Source organism: Aythya ferina, assembly GCF_964211825.1.
Source record: "Aythya ferina genome assembly, chromosome: 9".
Lineage (NCBI taxonomy): Eukaryota > Metazoa > Chordata > Aves > Anseriformes > Anatidae > Aythya > Aythya ferina.
The window spans coordinates 2,247,054-2,267,968 of record NC_140305.1 but is presented as its reverse complement, the minus strand read 5'-3'; the positions used below and the strand labels follow the sequence as shown (position 1 = coordinate 2,267,968).

Sequence of the window (20,915 nt, the reverse complement as noted above, 5' to 3'; positions counted from 1 at the left end):
GTTTTGCGCCTCTGTGAGAGCATATTTAAGACAGGGAAAAAAATGCTGCACCACACAGCAGCTGGGAGAGTGAGAGGAGTGAGGAACGGCCTTGCAGGCACCAAGGTCAGTGAAGAAGGAGGGGGAGAGGTGCTCCAGGCGCTGGAGCAGAAGTCCCCTGCGGCCTGTGGTGAGGACCATGGTGAAGCAGGATGTCCCCCTGCAGCCCATGGAGTACCACGGTGGAGCAGGGTTCCACACTGCAGCCTGTGGAGGAGACCACAGTGGAGCAGGTGGCCCTGCACCGATGGAGGCTGCCACCTGTGGAAGACCCCTGCTGGAGCAGATTCCAGGCCAGACCTGTAGCCCATGGAGAGGAGACCACGCAGGAGCAGGTGACCTGGCAGGAGCTGCTGCCCATGGGGGAGCCAGGTTGGAGCAGTTTTCTCCTGAGGGATGGACCCCGTGGTATGGACCCATATCTGGAGCAGTTCTGGAAGAGCTGCTGCCTGTGGGAAGCCCATGCTGGATCAGTTCATCAATGACTGTATCCCGTGGGTGGACCCCACAGCACAGGGGACGAGAGTGACCAAGAAGGTGCGGCAGAGATGCGCTATAGACTGACCATAACCCCCATTCCCCCGTTCCCCTGCGCCGCTCGGGGGAAGGAGGTGGAAGAGGGTGGATGGGGGGGAAGGTGCTTTTGGTTTCTTTCCTTTGTTTCTCACTTGTCTAGCTTGTTAGTAATAAGCAATAAATCTTACTATCTCCCTATGCCGAGTCTGTTTTGCCCATTACAATAATTACTGCGTGATTTTCTCGTCCTTATCTCAACCTTTGAGCCCTTTTCACATATTTTCTCCCCATTCCTCTTTGAGGAGGGGGAGTGAGAGAGCGGCTGTGGTGGAGCTCGGCTGCCCACTCAAGCGGAACCATGACACCATGTTATGGAGAGCATTAAGGCAAGACAAGAAAGGTGATGAAGTAAAATGAGTAATGAGGACTCTGTGGTTACAAAAACTCAGTAGACATGGTGGGTTTCACATTTGTGACAGTAACAGTGACTGGGTTCAGAAAATAAATGGAAGCTAAAGGTTGTAATTAAACTTAAAACCCTACAAGGTCATGCTTCATATGTGAGACAATTGCTTTGCACTGCTCTGAATGCAGCTACTCACAGTTTTTGCTGAAGGGATTGAAGTGAGATGAGCAGCAGAGCCCAGGAGAACAATCCACAAGTTCGTAGTTTGATGCAACACTTGGATTGTCACACCTTTAAGCCTGCATTTGGATTGCATTGCAGTTGAGGAAGCTAGCATGTTCCCTTACATGAAAGTGCTGATCAGAACAGGAATGGACTTAATGGTCTTGAATGCTCTCCTGTGTTTCAAGTTTATAGCACTGAAAATGAGGATGATATCAGGCCTGTAGTTACAAGGTTTTGAACATCTAAGCACTATTTCACAACTTTTTTTTTTTTTTTTTTTCCTGTCCAAAGTGAGTTTTTATAGTTTAGCCATTCATCTCATGAAGTGGGAATTTAACATGTCATTGTTGACAGACTGTTAACTATAGCAGCAATGATGAAGCTTCTATAATATTGACCTTTCAAAAAATAAAACTGCAATAATGATGTTGTTTCCATTAGACCTTTCAGATCACTTACAAATTATCTGGATCTCCTACTGTTTATTTGTTTTTACTTTAGATTGTTGCCCCAAGCATTTAAATAATTATAATAAAATAATAATAGAATTAAGATTAGATAAATTAAGTGGAAACAAAACTGAATACATTTTCCATGACAGCTGGCAAGTCCCATTCTGTGACTGCTCAGAAACAAAACTGGAATTTTTATGACAGTAGACAATAAGGCGATCATGTACAGGATGTAACCCAATGCTCAAGAGGAGCAGTGTGCAAGTGACACCAACAAAAACAAATTTGATTCATTTATGTACTGTTAATTACCATAACTTACATAATCATGGACATCTGTTCTCCCTTTTTCATACATGTATGTATACGCAGATAATTACCACTATCTATTGGTAAGAAGAGCAAAAAGCACACTATAGTGATAGATGGGGTATAACATACAGGTGTATATATGTATGTATACATATTTCATATGTATATATACACTCATATATACACATCTGTCTGATTTATCCTTGAAACACTTTGCATGTCATTTTTTTTTTCCTAAGCTTCAAATCCAAACAATAAGTAGGTGTGCTTACGTGGGTAAAGGGGCATTTTACAGAAGAGTAAATCATTTATAATTAATCAAAATAAATTAATCTAGGAATGCAATATCTATTGTCATGATTCTTCTGAACCACTGTATTAAAGAATTATTTTCAGCCATAGCGACAAGAATTATTGTCTTTAGTCAGTTGCACTGTTTCAAGAGAAACATCCATTTTTTTATTGTTATTTAATTAAAAAAGAAAAGTAACTGATACACAAATTACTGTTCTTAACATATAGTCTTTTTTTTCTGTTGAGACTTGAGCACTTAAGGCTGATTTTTGTCCCTGTGAAACATTTTCTGATTTTCCCTTCTCATTTTCTATATTTTTGGAACTTTAAGAAAATGTCAAGAAAGTTAGGTTACATTTCATGAAATTCATTTGCTTGAAATGTCTGTCATTTCAGCATTTATTTTTGTGCCTACAGTCATATACCTTCTCTATACAGATTAAGGATTTTTTAAAAGCATAGCTCTATTTAAGTAATATTTTTTCAAAAATAAATGGAAATACCCACATAATTAAGGTTAATAAACATTCTTTTCTTAGAGCACAAGAGCTCTCCATCCCTATTGCAAGGCCAGCTCCAAATCCATCTTTACACCTGAGCAAGATACAGACTATAAAAATTCTGCATTTGTTTTCAATCTTTTGTTCTGACTCATATCACCTAGTACCAGACATTACAAAGAAAAAAAAACAAACAAACACACAAAACAACAACAAAAAACCTACACTGTGCAGCTGTATCATAACCTACTGAACTTTTCTTCTCTATTAGCCAATTAACCAGAAGATTAGCTTGCATCCCGAGACTTGGCAATTCTTTTTTTCTTTTTCTAATGTGTATCTGCTTTTAATCTCTAGTGTACTAATTCAGTAATATACTCATTTGAAAGCTGTGAAACTATTTACATACTGTATTTTTGTCACAATTCTTTGGAGAGAAGAAAACTCAAAGGACCACCACTCAGCAAGTTGAATCATCAGTCCACAGTCTCACTGTGCTCATAGAATTAAGGGACAAATTCTCTGCTGTTATATACTTGGTCCATGAGGAGGCTGATGATAAAAGGGAGTAGGGAATGATTGGAAAATAATGGCATACTTTACCAGTTCCAAGGAAGAGGCCCTTTGTTTTAAAACAGTAAATTGTTGCTCTGGCTTGACATCTGGCATCAAGAGTATGGTATACAGACATATGGCATTATTTGAGATGATCCTGAGGTCTCTAATAGCCAAAGAAGATGCACAGACATAGACACATAGATATAGGCAAAGATATAGAAGAAATATATACAGATATATTTTTGCACATTTTATTTTCTCTACTGTTTCTGCTGACTAAAGCAAAGGAGGCTGAACTTGGTTCATTAATCCCTGTCCCACAGCTTCGGGGAAGTGGAGGGCTTTGATTTTATTTCTAAGTTGTCTTTCCCACTGTGGAACAAAACAAAACAAAACAAAACAAAACAAACAAACAAAAAGCCTTGAAATTAATTTACTGAGTCATGAAGACTCCCTCTTTCAACAACCCCCAACTGAAAGCATGCTAAGCTAAGAGCTGGTACAGCAACGAAATAAAATATGACTGGATATAAGTTAGTCTCTTTGACCTGATTGAAACTAATGCTCTGATATATCCTGTATACTGCAGACTTTACACCCACTGAAATCCAGATTAATTCCAGGGAAATCAGTGTCACTTTAGGGTGACTGAAACAGGTATTTTTTTTCTAATATAACTCATGCCAAGTAATATTGGTACTAAGTATGGTACAAGACCAAGTCTTTTAAATGCCGTGTCTCCTAAGAACATTTTTTCTGAATAACAATGTTTTATCTTTTCCTTCAAATTTGCTACATTTGAAATATTTTTTCCTAGCACCTGCTTAATCTTTTGTTCCATAGATAATTTCTCATTACCCAGGTGTCCTCTTAGGGACCCACAGAAAGATTGGGCCTAGTTTAAGCGTGAAATAATCCTGTTGCTTCTATCTGAGAATGAATGAGCCCAGGATTAGATCAGATAAAACACACTTGAGATAAAATGCACAAGGTGGATTATATGAGAAAAGAGGATTTAGCGAAGAACATATCCACAACTTTTTGTTAACATAGAGAATGGTAGCTTTTGTAAGCAACATTTATGGAAACTCAACTGGAGGTTTGAAAGCTATGCCTTTTGTTGTACATTTCTCTGCATACATTTGCTTTGTAGTTGGTAGCTTTAACTTTGGAAGCCATGCTGGGCCTTGACTCATGCTCATTTTGTTTAATGAAAAGCTAAGGATGTACTTTTACTCATACATTCTTGTTTTGTTTTCTTTGAAGTTTATTAAGCTATCCAGTAAGATGAGAGGTTCATTAGGTTGTTATTATCATGGCTACAAATTAAGCATCTGTTCCCTGGGGAGTTATAAGCTTCAAGTGGATGTCAGAGACATACTTATTACAATATTTACTTAATTACCAAGTTACTGCTTCTTGTCATATAAAATACAAACATGGACTCTGCTGTCCATATTAGACACATACTCTTCACCTGCTGAATGGTTAAGATACACTCATTCCATTTAGCACTCTTTTAAAATATGCAACAAAATTTTTGTCATGTGATCATATAAACAGGTAAATCAAGAAAAATTAAGGACAAAATTGAATTTAATATATTATCAATAGCATTACCATTGACTTTGGGCTTACATGTCAGGATGTTGGTAGTTTCCAATAGCAACAAAAGCACACACAAATTAGGTAACCATAATTAGCCAAAGCACCTCAAAAGTCAACAGGTAAGGGTGTGTTGTCAAGTAGCTGGTTGAAGATCATTGGAGTTAAGAGCTCTCCTAAAAGCAGTTCAGATGTAATGCTAATGATCTGTAATAAAATCAGGCTTTTCAAGGCACATATCTTTTATGAAAACTCAAGGAATTTCACATAAGAGGTACATGTGTCATCACAAATGTCTGAAAGTCACTCTTCATCATCATTTTGTTGTTGTTTTTTTTTCCCTCCTCTTTAGTGCTTTAATTATCTAATGCTGTAAATTATAGAATTACCAGATCTTCCCCTGTCAAGTTTTCTGAAGATGTCAAGCCATGTAAAACTGAAAATGTTATTTCCTCTTCTCAGATATGACTTGTGAGAACAGATATGGCTGTTGGGAGGATGTCAACACAACAGAACAATGTCTGCATTTTTGAGAAATTTGTGTCAATTTTTAATTCAGAAGTTGCATTTGGAGTTTATAGGTTATTGACTGTGAAACTCATCATTTGCATGCTATCTATCATATACCTCACTGAATACCTCACTGAAAACCTTCATTGTTTTTGTATCTTATAGGCATAAATCTCACTACCAGTAATGTAATTTGATATGGTCCATTCTAGCAGCCCTTTTCCCTGTAAAACAAACAAACAAACAAACAAACCAAAAAAAACTATAATTATTTACCTTTCATGAATCCTGCCCTGGAGAGGCCCATCTCTTCCCTAGCTATGGAAGGAATACAAGCTTCTAACTCCAGGTCCATTGAACCATAGCATATGATTAGCTTTCATGGCTTCCAGAAATTCCAGTTCATGTATAGACAGCAAACATAAAAAAAAATGACTTATGCAAGTTTAAAGAAATAAATAATACTTAAACCTCAATTTTGAGTCTTTTCTGGTTCTCCCACCTGAATGAAAGGCCTACTTGATGAGCTAATCACCCACCAATGAACAGGACTTCTAAAATAAAAAATGTGTTTTTTTTTAAACTGTCAACACAAAAATATTTAAGCTTAATAAAAAGCTTTTTCCCACCCTGGATGAGTCAAGAAAACTCTCATTTGTTTTGGTATACCCATATAAACCACTTTGAAGTAAAATATGAGCATTTGCTCTCCAGTATAAAAGAAAGGATAAAAGAAAAGTGAAAAATCTATCATGCCTCTCGTATAGAAAATACAAAAATAAATATTTTCCCAGGAAACTATGCATACTAAGCAAAAAACCCAGTGCTAAAGTCCTCACTGTGCATTCCTGCTAGATTTGCATTACCTAGCAAAGGATATTGAGGACTTTTCCTAAAAAAATAAAAAGTAATATCAATATCTGAAGATATGATATCAATATTTCAAAGACCTCTGAATCCCAGTTAGGTCAGTTGAAGCCATCATCACAAAAACAAAAAAACAAAGCAGAAACCCAGTCTTAATCTTTCTAGTGCTTTAACTTGATCTTTTAAAAATCTCATATTCTTCAAGAAGATGCACTAAATCTTCGTTTATTATTCAGTTCTAAAAAACAAAGATAAAAAACATTTACAAAAGTTCCTTATAAAAACTCTAAAAATTATCAATAAATTAATTACTTTTCAAGAGAACTAATCTGAAAAAGTTTAAATTAACTGATTAATTTCCATCTTGGCATCTTACATTAATTAAAAACCCAAACAAACAAAAAAACACATGCCAAAACCCACAAAACAATGTTATTTGTCATTTCAGCCATCAGTAACTACATTCTAATTTTGCATAGGGACAGACACACATGAAGTTATTTACTGTTACATAGATGTCAATAAAATATGACTCTTACTCACTCATAAGTGTCCAGAGTTTCTAAAATGTACCAGAATACCGGGAAACAAAATGTTTTATGTAATCCAGTAATAATTATTGCAAAATAATAATTAAAATTTCTTCTAGAATGTCTTGAAATAGGTTTGTGATTAAAAGTAATCCTCTATAATTATACCCACAGAGCTGTTTAAGGTTTTTATCACTGCTAATGAAAATATGGTCATAGCTTCTATGAAAAGTATATTTCTCAATATGATGTGCTGTAAACAACATGTCTTTAGGCTAGTTTTGACCTTTAACCAATGGGAAAGGTCTGTCTAGTTGATCTCATCTAACTACACAGCAGGTATAAGGAATTAAACCAATTTAGGTTGAGCCTTGGTACAATATATAGTTTCAGACTATGTTTTCCAAAAGGAAATGCTTAATAAGCTTGTAATCCACTATTATATTTATCTAGTCAAAGAGGTAAATAAAATTAAATAAAATAATAATAATAATAGTAATAATAATCTGAGCTGTGTTCAACAGAGAGGAATCACAAGTGAAAATCTATGATACCATGTTGTTTGTAAAAGTTGGTGAGGAAGGCAGTTATGAGCAAATTAAAAGTAAACAATCCACTATGGACCTACGCTGTGTCAGACCACTTGTAAGATCACACAAGAAAAGTAAAACATTAAATAGCTGGCTCCAGCAGCCTTCACACATTTGCCTGAGTTTCAAGGGGAATAATGTTTTTCACTGGGGAGGCAGTGAAAGAGCTTGAGAATAAATAAAAGCTTTAAAAATAAGGCTTTTTTTGGTCTTTTTTCTTTTCCTTTTTCCTTTTTTTTTTTTCCTTTTTTTTTTTTTTTTTTTCCTAACATTAATTAGGTCCTTAAAAACACGAGTATAATCTAAGTGGACAACTTTGTTTTTGGTAAAGATATAGGTCCCAAACTCACCATTCTGGCTCTGTTCCCTTGCTGAGATGGAGCCAGATGTTTCTTCTGGGCAGGGGCACTTCATGAAGTTCTGGACAATATGGTGGCACCAGATGTTCCTGAGATTTCATGAGAATAAACTGGTTACTTGCCTTAAATCCATGTAAATCTTACCATGCCAGAAATCATCAGGCACAAGGGGGCAAGTTCAGCATGAATTTGATCCAGAGGGGTCATTTACTTCAAGTGTCCAAACCTAATCTACATACATATTCAACTGTTATTTATTAAAAAGGTACAAGGTCAAATTCAAGCCACAAATCTCAAAAATTTGTGGTTCAGGGTGTAGTTTTATTCCTCCAAAACCAAAGTTTGCAGACACCCTAGATTCTCTGTCTGGTGCAATATGGGATGACCACAGGCCGCACCAAGCAAAGGCAAGATGATGACGGTTACCCTTGAAAGTACATCTGGAATAGGGTATGGAGGTCGTTAACACTGCTTCTGTTTCAATGATGTTCATATAATCAAAGTTGAAAGAAACCTTGAATTTTGCATAGTTTTGACCAATTTTGCTTATCAAAGACAACAACTGAAAAATTTCCCTGCCACCTCTGACTATTTCCTGCTTCTGAAATTTGAAATTTTAATTGGGTAAAAATAGCCTTAGGCAGCCTAAACATTTGTATGGAACTATTTATATTTTTACATTTTTAGGGGATTACCTATTAATGCCATTATTTATTGGTGTACACCTTTAAAGAATATTCAAATGCTTAAAACTGGAAATGAAGCATAATGCAATGCACTACAGAGCAGATGCCGAGCTTGAAGTGCTCTTAGGAATACATATACCACATTTTAATTTCAACTCCTATTATTATACTAACTAGTCACAAAATGGCTTCCTATTTATGCAATATGTTATCTGTAATGTCACTTAAATTGAATAGATGAGTGCCTTCTAATAATGTATGTTTACTTCATGAACTTGTGGGCAATTACATTGTAATTATGTCTTTTGTAGGTCCTTTTTTGCTGACACATAGTGCAGCAGTGCATTTTAAGTGTAATTGCAGTTCTTCCTACCATTTAGGAAAGCTGAACATTGTTAAAGGTTTGTAAATTACCTACACTTAGACCATAGGCAACTAGGCAAATTAAATGGCAATGTCAGTAATATTACAATGTAAATTGGTGCCAAGCATAAGCCAAGGTAAAAGATTTTTTATAGAACAATGTTTATGTAGCACCTCAAAAACTGCAACAGAAAGCACATACTCCCAAACTTGCAAAAGTGTATATTTCTGATACCTGAAAAACACACACAGCATACAGTCTAAATGGCTATCGACTACCTGAAGAACTGAATGTACACATGTGTGTGAATGTACACACATATATTTTGTCCAACAGGGCTACACAGTCATCCCATAGAAGTGAAAGGTATGATCAAATGCCAGTCTTCAGAATCAGAATCAGAATTCCATCCTTCTCACATCCTTCCCACCTCAGGAATGGCACTTCATCATAGAAAATACTTTCCCAGCAGCCTGTAATGTCTTAAAGGCAGGAATGGAGACACTCAGACCATCCCCATACTGAAAGTTGGATCTTTCCTATTCCCTTCTCGCAAGACCTTGTTCTCACCATGAGGAATGAAGGAAACAACCAGCCTCTTTTACCATACTTGTTCATCGCTGCTTCCTCAGGGTAAAACTGTAAGCACTGCGTTGACTTGCAGTTTCATGGGGCAGAATGTTCCTGTCATAGTTGTGTCCCTGTCACAATTTTAGCTTCTCAACAAATCCACAGACTTATCCAAGTAAACTCAAGTTTGAGTCCCTGGTAATATTTGACCAAGATCATTGCAGCAGGAGTAACCTTCAAAAGTCTAGAGAAGGAATAGGAATCCCTTATCCCAATCCTTACTGCTGCAGAGCAGTGAGCTGAATCCCAAAGGTGGCTTAAGGAACACAGGTAAAAAGAAAACTCTCTTGGCATCAGCATGACACCATATTTTCTACAGCTGAGCACTGTTTGACTAGGGTACAGAATTTTAAAATGAGGTTCTTACATTTTCAGCCTGGTGTTTTAAACAGTCTATTCTGTGTGTGGTTTATCATTCACTTCAATGAATGATATTTGTGATGTGATAAAGGATCTTTATCACAAGGTAGCTTTTCACTTATGTTTATCCACTTTGTTGGCAAAACAGAAATTTCAAAGCAGAGAATATTTTTATTTGCACAACCTTTACAGTGATCATGAAGCACAGTTATATACAAATACAACTTTATATATTTTTTTTTTTTTCTTACAGACTGGATATATCAGTATTGTTTTCAAGAACAAAAACTTGAGGAGTTGACAGTGTTTCTACTATAGGAATTTGAACTATCGTATGCATGGACATGTCATTACAGAATTTTTTTAAAGTGGATTTGTGTCGCCCTATGGGGCTTAAGGGGATAGTGATTATTATACACTGAGAAATGTGCATTTAGCTTACAAAACCAATGTCCCACAGAGGTGACCACTCTAGAAAGACCAGCAACATCACTTAAGTAAATTAATTTTGAAGTACTGTCCTGTCACTTCATGCCTCTAGGCCAATCACTCACTGGTGGAGACATCCTAGTTTTGGATTAAACCAGTTCAACCATGCAAACTGTAGCCAATGCATGGGAATGAGCATCTGGGATTGACAGCTCACAGATCTTGGCAATAGAGGCCACAAGTCCAATGACATAATTTTAATTTAGAGTAAAATCCTAGTGTCATTTTGGTAGAATTCAATCTTCAGTAAACATTTATCAGAATAAACCCAGGAGGCCTGATGCTGATCTCACTTGCCTTTCTTGCAGCTTGGAAGTAGCAATTGAATATAGTGATGCAAATCAGAATCATATCTTACGTCTGGATGCAAAAATTGATATGGTAAATTGGAAACACTCATGCTCCCAAGCCCAGCAAACATGCAAACATCCAACTACAACATTATACTTTCAGAGATGCCAGAGATTTAAAATTCCTCTCTTTCTATTGGTGTTTCTAACTAAAAGTGAGAACTGCAAACATACAGTACAAGACAAAACCTTTGAGTGGCTGGTAGCCTTTTCCCCATAATTAGCTTGCTCAGAAAGAAAGAGGCAGAGCAGACACAAAGTTTTTAATTGTGCCTGGCCTTACAAGGGGCCGCACAGAAAGTGCACAACACCAACACCAGTCACATTATACATACACGTATAGCTTTGTGCACCTCTTCTCTTTTTGTTTTTCTAAATGCACATTGAGCAGCAGGACATATTACTTAAATTAAAGGTTCCTTACGAGGAACTTTCTGTGTGACCAGCTAATAGTGACTCAGCCAGCCCCAGCATCATCTCCAGATACTTTAATTTAGCTGGAATATACCTACTAGTGCTATAATTTAAAGTAAACCGTAGTTTAAAGCCTGACGATTTGCACAGGCACAGTAATAATCTCATACTCACAGCACTTCCTGCACCTCTTCTATACCATTTCTGTTGTCACCTTTTTACATTAAACACAAAAGGGTTTTCAGTAAACATCAGTGCTAAGTGCTATTCCATTTAAATGGACATAAATTATTCAACTACTGCAATTATTGCAAAAATGTAACTTTTAATTTGAGGAGGAAAAATACTCCCTTAATTGCTACATTCAGTAACTATTCTTTTATACTCACAATGGACTTAAAAGAGAACACCAGAGAAGTGAGGAATCCTGTTGCTAAACACAGCCCCTAAATTACTGGCATGTCTATGGAGCTTTCTACCTTAATGCACTTAGGGGGAATCGCTCATCACTAATGATTTGGAAATACAGGCCACATAGATCCTCAATTCAAAGTTGAACAGTAACCTGAGTTTTAAAAAACATGTTATGCTTCCTCCCCCCAATGCACATACAGATGTATAAAAAAAAATAAAAATAAATAAAAATAAAAGCACCACAGTATTAATAACAACAAAATACCATGCCAAGTGCAATGGTTTCCCTACAAACTCTATCACCTGTTTATTTCTCACCCCCAATACTAACACTAAATTGGGCCTCATGAATTATTCATGAGAGGGCCTTTAATGGGATCATTTTTCCTGGCTAGCCCTGACACTAATGCTAAGAAAAATCTCTTGACATTAATCTTGGGTTGAAGAAAGTCCCAAACACCTAGTTTTCTTCTGAATGTTCCCTTTCCTCCTCCTATTTAACATGTTAAGAAACCAGTCATTCTGCAGCTCTGTAATGCATGAGTGTGGGCATGGGAGGTAGAAGGAAAGATGGAAAAGAGAAATCTTTTGTCTTTTGAAGTTGGAAAGAGAATCTGTGGCATTAGGATTTTCACTCTGGGGAGCTCACATTAAATTTAAATGAAAGTTTCCCATTGTCCATTGCCAATCCCGGACAGCAGAAGCAAGTCCCAGAGCCCTGCTTTTTTAGCACATATGCATAACTTTTCTGAAGGAAATGGAAATACCTGCTTGAAAAAGACAAGCAAAATATGAATCTACAACTACACTATTTTAGATAAAATGTCTTGAGTTGATTAAAGCCCTTTTTTCCTCTGTTATTTTATAGCTATTCTAATGATGAAGTGATTCAGGGTATTTTCCAGGACTGATTACAAGAGTACAATGGGTCTGGTCCTGCAATTGCAAATACAACCATTAACAGAGGCATAAGAAGCCAAAACTAGGTATTGGCAGATCCTAAAGACAACGTTGTTTTTAATTTATGCAGAAAGACAATTCCTGCAAAATATTATCCAAATTACAGTCCCTTGCCAAAAGAAAAATCTCTTTAAGGTGCCCTGATATAAAAAAGAAGCTATGTTAGAGAACTGCGAATTGCAATTTAAAACACATTTTATTAGCTAGGGCCATATGATAAGGATATCCATCCACAGCCCCCTCCCCACACACTCCTTTGGTCATACTGATAAGACTACTAACTTTCCTAATTTTTTGAAAATAAAATAGCTAAAAAGCAATGCATTTATTTATTTATTTATTTATTTTCAGTTGTGGCTTTTTGACATCTGTAATGGTTTTGTGTCTAAATCTGACAACATTTGTAACAAACTGAAGTGACTGTTACTGCTGGAATGTGTCCTGGAGGCTTTTTCTGTCAGAGGAGATGACAGTAACTTTTCCCATGCAGATTAAGCTAGTGTTTACAGATTTGCCCTGGGTGTGCATTTTTATCCAGCTGCGATCAAGTAACACTGCTTGATGAGTGCCAGACAGATCTCCTGATAGGAAGGGTTTACACGCCCATCACTTCTGCACAGAACATGATTCTAATCTGGACACCACAGCAAAGATCAGTTATTACTGGATTTTTGTTTTGCCTTCATTTGTATACCAAAGCAGAGTATTCACAAGGGAATGTGAAAAACTTAAATGTTTAAAAATCACGTTGCCATTTTACACAAAATAGTGCAATGTGGATTTAAAATTTTTTGCTCAACCTTTATGTTTCCTACACTGAGCCCTAACTGAGAATTTTTAAACAAGAAGCAATAGATTAGGTGTTTTCACAATTTAAAATCTAAGATTTCCTTTTTTTTTTTCTCTTTTTTTTTTTTTTTTTAATTCCCTGTTGAATATCTTTAGCACGCATGGTGTACATACTAATATGTGATATGGCAACCTACAGGCTCAACAGCATATAACCTTTTCCCAGTCAGTGAAAGTGTGAGGTCAAGAGGTTGTTTGCCTTTGTGGGACCTGAAGCTACACACATTACAAAGATACCTTGAAAAGTACCAGTGGTTGCATATTGCTTTCTCACAACTCCTAGCTGTTCAAGCTGAGAGGGAAGAAGCTCTATTTTCTATATCCGAATTCCTGTTTGCAACCTCTAATTCATGAAAGGATAAGAGGAAAACAAACAAACAAACAAACAAACAAAAAAAAAACATCCTTTGAACTTGAATTTAAAACATATTTCTAAATATTAGTAACATTAACATTAGCATTGCTTAAAGTATTAGCAACTTATTTCACAATCACTTTTTCAAACTGTTACTAAAAACACACAAATATGCAAAAGTAACCCTTGTAAAAGGAGTGCTTGGCTTTGTGGATCAGATTCTGCTCTTTTATCAGCATTTTCACTGCTTTCACTGACCAGGTGATCCATATTTATATTGGTATATGTGAAAACAACACTTTCCATTTAGTTTCCAGTTTGCTTCAAAATGCCACGCAATTCATAGATCTTTCCTGCTCTTGTTCTAACTCTTGCACATGCAAGTATTAAGAAACCAGTCCTCTATCCTGTGCAACAGCCAGCTCTGTATTATCTAATGATCCTTACAAATCACAAGGCAGCTTGCTCCGGAAGGCAGCAGCCAGAAGGTGCACACTGAAAAATATATATATATATTTCAATGGTTCCTACCAATAGCTGCTGTAGATCATTTTAATACTGACTATACATGAATTTTTGTGCTTATGGCACTGAAGCTGCAGAAAACAGTGAAAAAACTGATTCCAGAATCTGGTGCATAAAATCGGTAATGTCTAGAGAGTATTTTTATTTCTTTCTGACTACGTTATCAAAGTGTGAACTCGTAAGCTCCAGGGAACACTAAGTTGTACAAAACCTCTCACCTTTGGGTCAGAGGTTCAGATCTGGACAGATCCTTGGTGACTGAAGGTCATTACCAGCTGACAGCTTTCTGGTGACCTACATGCTGGTGGGCTCATCCAGATTCAGTGGGCATATCACACAACACACCACTACAATTTGTTCTCTTCTTGGCAACTGTAGCTGAGAAACCAGGAAATAAATGGACATAACTCCTCCTCCCCCAAACCATTACTTTCATTCAACTGGCAAGGTATAACAAAGGAACTTAGACTTGGAAACAGCAAGGATAGAGAATACTCAGTGATCTTACTCACTATTTAATTCATAAATTACAATATATAAACAGCAGGCCATGCCAGTTGCAAGCTGCTCTTTTTTGGAGGCACAATTTGATGCCAAGCCATCCCAGGTGATAAGAACAAGCTTGCAGCCTCCCAGTACTTCCAATAGCCTCCCTGAAGAGAAGAAAAATGCTGTAAAGGCAAACAGTCAGCAATGAAGAACACTGGCTAAGAATAAAGCCCATGTCTTTTCTCCCACTACTAACCCAGCCCTGTGATTTTTCCTCTGCTCTGAACAGCTTGGAACAAGCAGAGCACAGGTATAAGGGAGGTTTCTCCAGGGTGTGTCTGCACCCATGTCATAGGATGGGGTAACAGGCACAGAAACCCCAAGAAACCTGTTGCAGACTTCTTCCATCATCAGCTACAGCTGAGCCTACACTCTAAATGTTGTATATATACTGTGGACTCATTATATTTGTTCATAATATATATATGTTTATTTATATAGAATCATAGAATCATAGAATATCCCGAGTTGGAAGGGACCCATAAGGATCATCAAGTCGAACTGGCACCGCACAGTCTACACAAAAGTTTAGACCATGTGACTAAGTGCACAGTCCAATCGCTTCTTAAATTCAGACAGGCTTGGTGCAGTGCCTACTTCACTGGGGAGCCTGTTCCAGTGTGCGACCACCCTCTCGGTGAAGAACCTCTTCCTGATGGCCAGCCTAAACTTCCCCTGCCTCAGCTTAACACCATTCCTGCGGGTCCTATCACTGGTGATTAAGGAGAATAGGTCACCTGCCTCTCCACTCCACCTCACGAGGAAGTTGTAGACTGCGACGAGGTCCCCCCTCAGCCTCCTCTTCTCCAGGCTGAACAGGTCCAGTGTCCTCATCCATCTTCCCCTCTAGGCCCTTCACCATCTTCGTCACCCTCCTCTGGACACTCTCCAACAGTTTAATGCCCTTTTTGTACTGTGGTGCCCAGAACTGCACACAGTACTTGAGGTGAGAGTAGAGCGGGACAATCACCTCCCTCGACCGACTAGCGATGCTGTGCTTGATGCACCCCAGGAGTTAGCCCTCCTGGTTGCCAGGGCACACTGCTGGCTCCTATTCAACTTGCTCTCAACCACAACCCCAGATCCTTCTCTGCGTGGCTGCTCTCTAGTGTCTCGTCGCCCAGTCTGTATGTATAGCCAGGGTTGCACCATCCCAGGTGCAGGACCCGGCACTTGCTCTTGTTAAACTTCATGTGGTTGGTGATCACCCAGCTCTCCAATCTGTCCAGGTCTCTCTGCAAGGCCTTTCCACCCTCATCCAAGTCCACAACTCCTCCAAGTTTGGTGTCGTTGGCAAATTTGTTCAAAACACCCTCTAGTCCTACATCGAAATCATTTATAAAAACATGGAAGAGGACTGGCCCTGAAATGGAGCCTTGAGGGACTCCACTAGTGACCATCCACCAGCCAGATGTGGCCCCATTTACCACAACCCTTTGAGCCCTGCCTGTCAGCCAACTGAATATATGAATATATATATATTCTGCATATATGAATAGGAATATATGCAGAATCTTATTGGCTGTCAATAATTTGGCTATTCTATAAAACCTGAAACTAAGTTCTTGCATTTTAAAAGGAGATATTAATTATAACATATCATGTCACAAATAACTAATGGAAAGCCTAACAATTTCTGATACTCAGTTTTAACTTGTCACGTTCATAATATTCATTGAACCTATAAGGAGGTTCTGAATTCTAACCAGATTTTTAAAAACACAAATTAAGTTGCTCTTTGGCTATAGTTATAAAATACAGAAACTTGGAAGACTGCTTTCCTTTGAAAATTTTCTGTGGTTGTACTGAAAATTCAGTATCATATGATCATATGATTGTGAGTAATACTTTAAATAGACAATAACACTTACAGACCACATTGTAAAAGAATTGTGGCTAGCTAACTAAATACATTAAAACGCGGGCTTTAAAGCACAGTAGTATCCCTTTTTACTCTATCTGAGGGCAACAAAGTCAAGCAATCTGCCTAAACAGCCTTACATTCATTTCAGAACTTTTTTTTCCTCTGTAACAACTGTACCCATTTAGATCCCCATTAATGTTAAAAATTAGGTGAATCTTTTTTAATTTTTTTTGAGCCATTTTCTCTGTAAATTAATTAATTATTTAAGGAACTCAATTAATGACAGTTTCAGCTCTGAAAAAATAAAATTTTGCATTACTATCTGATTTACTACAAAACCCACCTATAGGAGGTAATCAGAGGTGTCGTCCGTCTAAGGATCTGGCCCAGAATCATCTTTTTCTTCTTTTTAAAAAAAAAATAAAAAATTGTCAGGAGCAGTGCATAAGTACATAACTTTAATTCATTTATTTCTTCATCCATCTCAATAAACATTGGATTTTATCTTTTAGTGCACAAAAAAAAAAAAAAACAACAAAAAACCTCCACAGAGATTTTTTATAGCACTTATTGATTCAGAAGGATTTGCTGTAATATTTAATGTTTGATTTGCTGGGGAAGATGTGTTTTTTAGCAGTCACCTGTCTGTTCTTCATTTAGCTAGGTGCTTGTATGAGCTTTGCACTTTTTAAAATCCTTTTCAGGAGACTTAACTTTCACCTGCGTATATACTAGCTGACAGCTTCGTGTTCTTCACTGTACTGACAAATAAACCAAGAATGCCTGTACTCATTTCATTATAAACATTTCGTAAGCATCCCATAAAGATTACTTCTGAACACTATGATAGATATGAGCTGCTTTTCCCTGTGATGAAAGGCCAGTGTCGGATCAAATGAGCCATCCAGGCCCTAAAATGGCTTTACAGAAATAGTTTTAATCTCTTCATTGTCTGACTTCACGGCATGGTAGTGCTGCCCTTAAATAAAACTTACATAAAATGGTTAGTACAGCTGGTTAGAAAATGTGCTTGAAGTTTAGAATCACGTATCGTTGTTTATACAGATGACTATTTGGAATAGACTTCAATAGAATCTGACTTTACTAGCAAAGGAGAAGGCTTTGGCAATAGCATACAGTGATCAGCAACAGCAACTCATATTTTCCAACTGAGATCAATGTGGCCTTTAATCCATTAATGCAGACCTAAATATCACCAGACAGATATGAATAGATGACAGTGAAAATATGAGAAAGAAAAGTCTGGAGACTTGTTTCATATTCCAATTCATTTTAGTACTCTACAGGAAAGCAGCCTGTTTCTACACTTTCAATTAGCATACCCTAGATATGAACGAAAATACTTCTTTTCTCCTAACACAGATGCTTTTTTGTTCACCCATTTTGAGCCTGTGTTCATAGAATTGGATTTCTACAAAAATCCTTGGGAGCATTTTAGCAATGCATTTTTTTTTTGAAATGTCAAGGAATGGGTTTGTTTGGAATGGAAGGTTGCCGACAATCACTCCAAGTCATTCAGATGCCAATTTAGATATTTAAATACTAATGCCAGGCTGGGGGAAGGGAGGAGGAAAATCCCAAAACAACAAAAACACAACCCAAACTTAAAAAGCTCCCAGCTCTGTGCATATTAAATTAAACTAAAAATAAAGATGATGGCAGTATCTGCAAGCAATTTGGGTGGTCAGAAGAGAATGGTACCCTCTGGTTTGAAAACAGTGTTTAGTGTTTGCACTGTTCTTACTTGTCAAAATAAATTTGGACAGGGTTCCTATTTCCTGAATTGACTGAAGCTTTTCATTCTTTAAATTTCTAATGTGGTATGTCACATCTTACTGTATTTCATGGTGTCACATTGCATTATTTTGCATCACTGTCTCTGAAGTTGATGAAACACAATGCAACAGCACATGACAAAAAGGAATAAGCTACTGGTTATACAAAAATTTGTAATTCAGTATTTGTTAGATGCTGTAGTCATTGCAGATAATCTTGAACTTTTAATACTTGTACCTTCTTGGTGAGCTAGTGATAAACCTGTTCAAATTACTGATTTATTGAAAAGCAAGCCCCCTCTCTTGGGAAACACAGGGTTGTCATTATTTACTTGGTATCAGAGTATGCTGCTGCTGCTTTTCAACCTCTGCATTGTTAATTTATAATGATTAGAATGAGATTTGAGACATACTAGGGTAGAGAATTTCTCAGAACGCAATAATGAGAGTATTCATTTGAGACAGCATTAAAGGCACAATATGAGTGTTTTGATTTTAGAGCACAAATACAGCACATATCCTTGGGACTATTTCCATTCATTATGATTAAGCCATGTCACTCAGTAGAGACAGAACTGAGTTCTCCTCCCTCCCCTCCCTCCTTATTGTTCTTGCTGATATCAATGCCATAAAACTGAAGATTTATAACCTAACAATTGTGGTCTGCTTAAGAAAAGAGAATATTTACACTTTGAGAAACACACCAACTTACTGTTACAAAATATTAGAATCTATAGTCCGCACCAAAATAAATAAATAAATAAATTAATTAATAAATAAATAAAATTCTACCCTTACTGCAAGTGTAATTCTTGTCTGAGAAGAAACAGATGAACATAAGAATTTAATAGCAATCATGATGAGTCATCATGACAATTGTTTGGTCTATGTGCTGTGAAAACTTTAAAACTGGAAAGTACTGGAGGAACTTCCAAAAATTTGTATAAATATACAGAATGGAAACAAAATGCCACAAATCAGAATCTGTCTGTCTTTCAGTTAAATTGATTTACTTCTGAATGTGTTTTTTGAGTGGATGTGACTCAAGGTGTTTGTGTACTACCCAATTCTGATTCAAAATTTTTGCTGTGACACAACTAACTTGTTGTAAAGAAATACAGCAGTTTTATTTCTTTTTCATTCCATTGTTCTAGTCCATTGCAAGACATGGGCTATTGTTGCTGTTTTCCTCTCAGAAGAGAATAGATAAACTAAATATATCATGCAGTATTTGTATTATATTAAGGAGGCTACGTTAGAAAATACATCCAATAGTACAAGCAAAAATGTGCCAGAAATTGTAATAACCCAAGCAAAGGACTATGAAGCAAGACTGCCTGAAAAACAGAACACAGAGCTGAGCAGGAGTCATCAAGTTCAAGCACGTGCCAGCACATGAATCCCATCACATAAACCCACCTAATAAATCGATCTGAGTTCTGTGTTTACTCCCACACTCCTGTACTTATGGCTCTGGTGTCTAGAAACCTCCTCTCCATTTCTTGTCCAAATTTATCTAGCCAATTTATGTCCATTTGTTCTCATGTCAAAATTACCATTTAATTTCACAAGCTTTTCTTTCTCCCCAGGATTTACCTCATCATATATTTACAGACACCAATTGTATCTGCTCTCAACCTTTGCTTTGCCAGGCCCAGCTTCTTTTCAGACAGTTATCCTTTTCTTTGATCACCACACTAGTCACCCTTTGTACCTGTTTCAAAAATAAATAAGTAAATAAATTAAAATTTGCACCACAGCCATAGGGATTCAGAATTTCAGATGATGTCTAACAAGCACCTTGGTTGACGGCATATATACTCTCCTTGCTTCATTAAAAATAGTTTCCTCAATGTATCTTTAAATTGCATTTTCCCTTTACATAGTCTAAGTGCACTGGTAGTTCACAGTAATTCTGTGATTGACTGTTGCAGCTAGGTAGTTTCCCTCTCTGTCACTTCACACTGATGATCCTACAGTTCATAGCAGATACTTTTCATTAGTCCTGAAGTGCATGACCTTGCAGCACATGACTTTAAATTCCATCCCATTTCTATTACCCCAGACTTCAAGGTCATTTAATTCTTCCTGTATAACATTCCAATCCTCCACTGTATTCATGACATCTCCCAGTTTTGTATCATCAGCAAATTAATTAGTACACTCCTACTTTTTCTGCCTAGGTCATTAAGGAAAATATTAAATAAAATTAATCCCCAGACCAATCCTAAAGGAACTCCACTAGTAACTTTCCTCCAGAGAGAGAGACAAATCCTTTCAACATAACTTGCTCTTGTCTCCTTTTCAGTCACTTTACTTATATTTTAGTCCTGGTACTTGTCCTTATCTTTTCCAATTTAACTAATTATTCCCCATGTAGTAATGTATCTAACACTTTAATAAAGAACAGATAGGTTGAATCTACTACATTTTATTTGTCTCAAAAATCAAGTTGTCATTAAAATAAAGAAGGTAAGATAAGTTTATCTGCATGATTTTTTTTTTAAATGAATTCAGGTTTCATTTAGTCCATTTTTTTCCTATTTT

General features: G+C 36.9%; 1 protein-coding gene across 1 annotated transcript in view; it reads right to left on the bottom strand.

Moving 5' to 3' along the window:
• LOC311441537 (uncharacterized protein) overlaps positions 1-20,915 on the bottom strand; it is a 340,215-nt gene that overhangs the window by 53,943 nt on the left and 265,357 nt on the right. Inside the window, exons 18-22 of the mRNA XM_084529789.1 lie at positions 19,965-20,082; positions 16,916-16,977; positions 7,755-7,852; positions 5,694-5,802; positions 3,343-3,465 (exon numbers count right to left, since the gene is read on the bottom strand). Coding sequence (XP_084385915.1) covers positions 3,343-3,435 — 93 coding nt within the window. The 5' untranslated portion in view covers positions 3,436-3,465; positions 5,694-5,802; positions 7,755-7,852; positions 16,916-16,977; positions 19,965-20,082. The remainder of the gene's footprint in view (positions 1-3,342; positions 3,466-5,693; positions 5,803-7,754; positions 7,853-16,915; positions 16,978-19,964; positions 20,083-20,915) is intronic.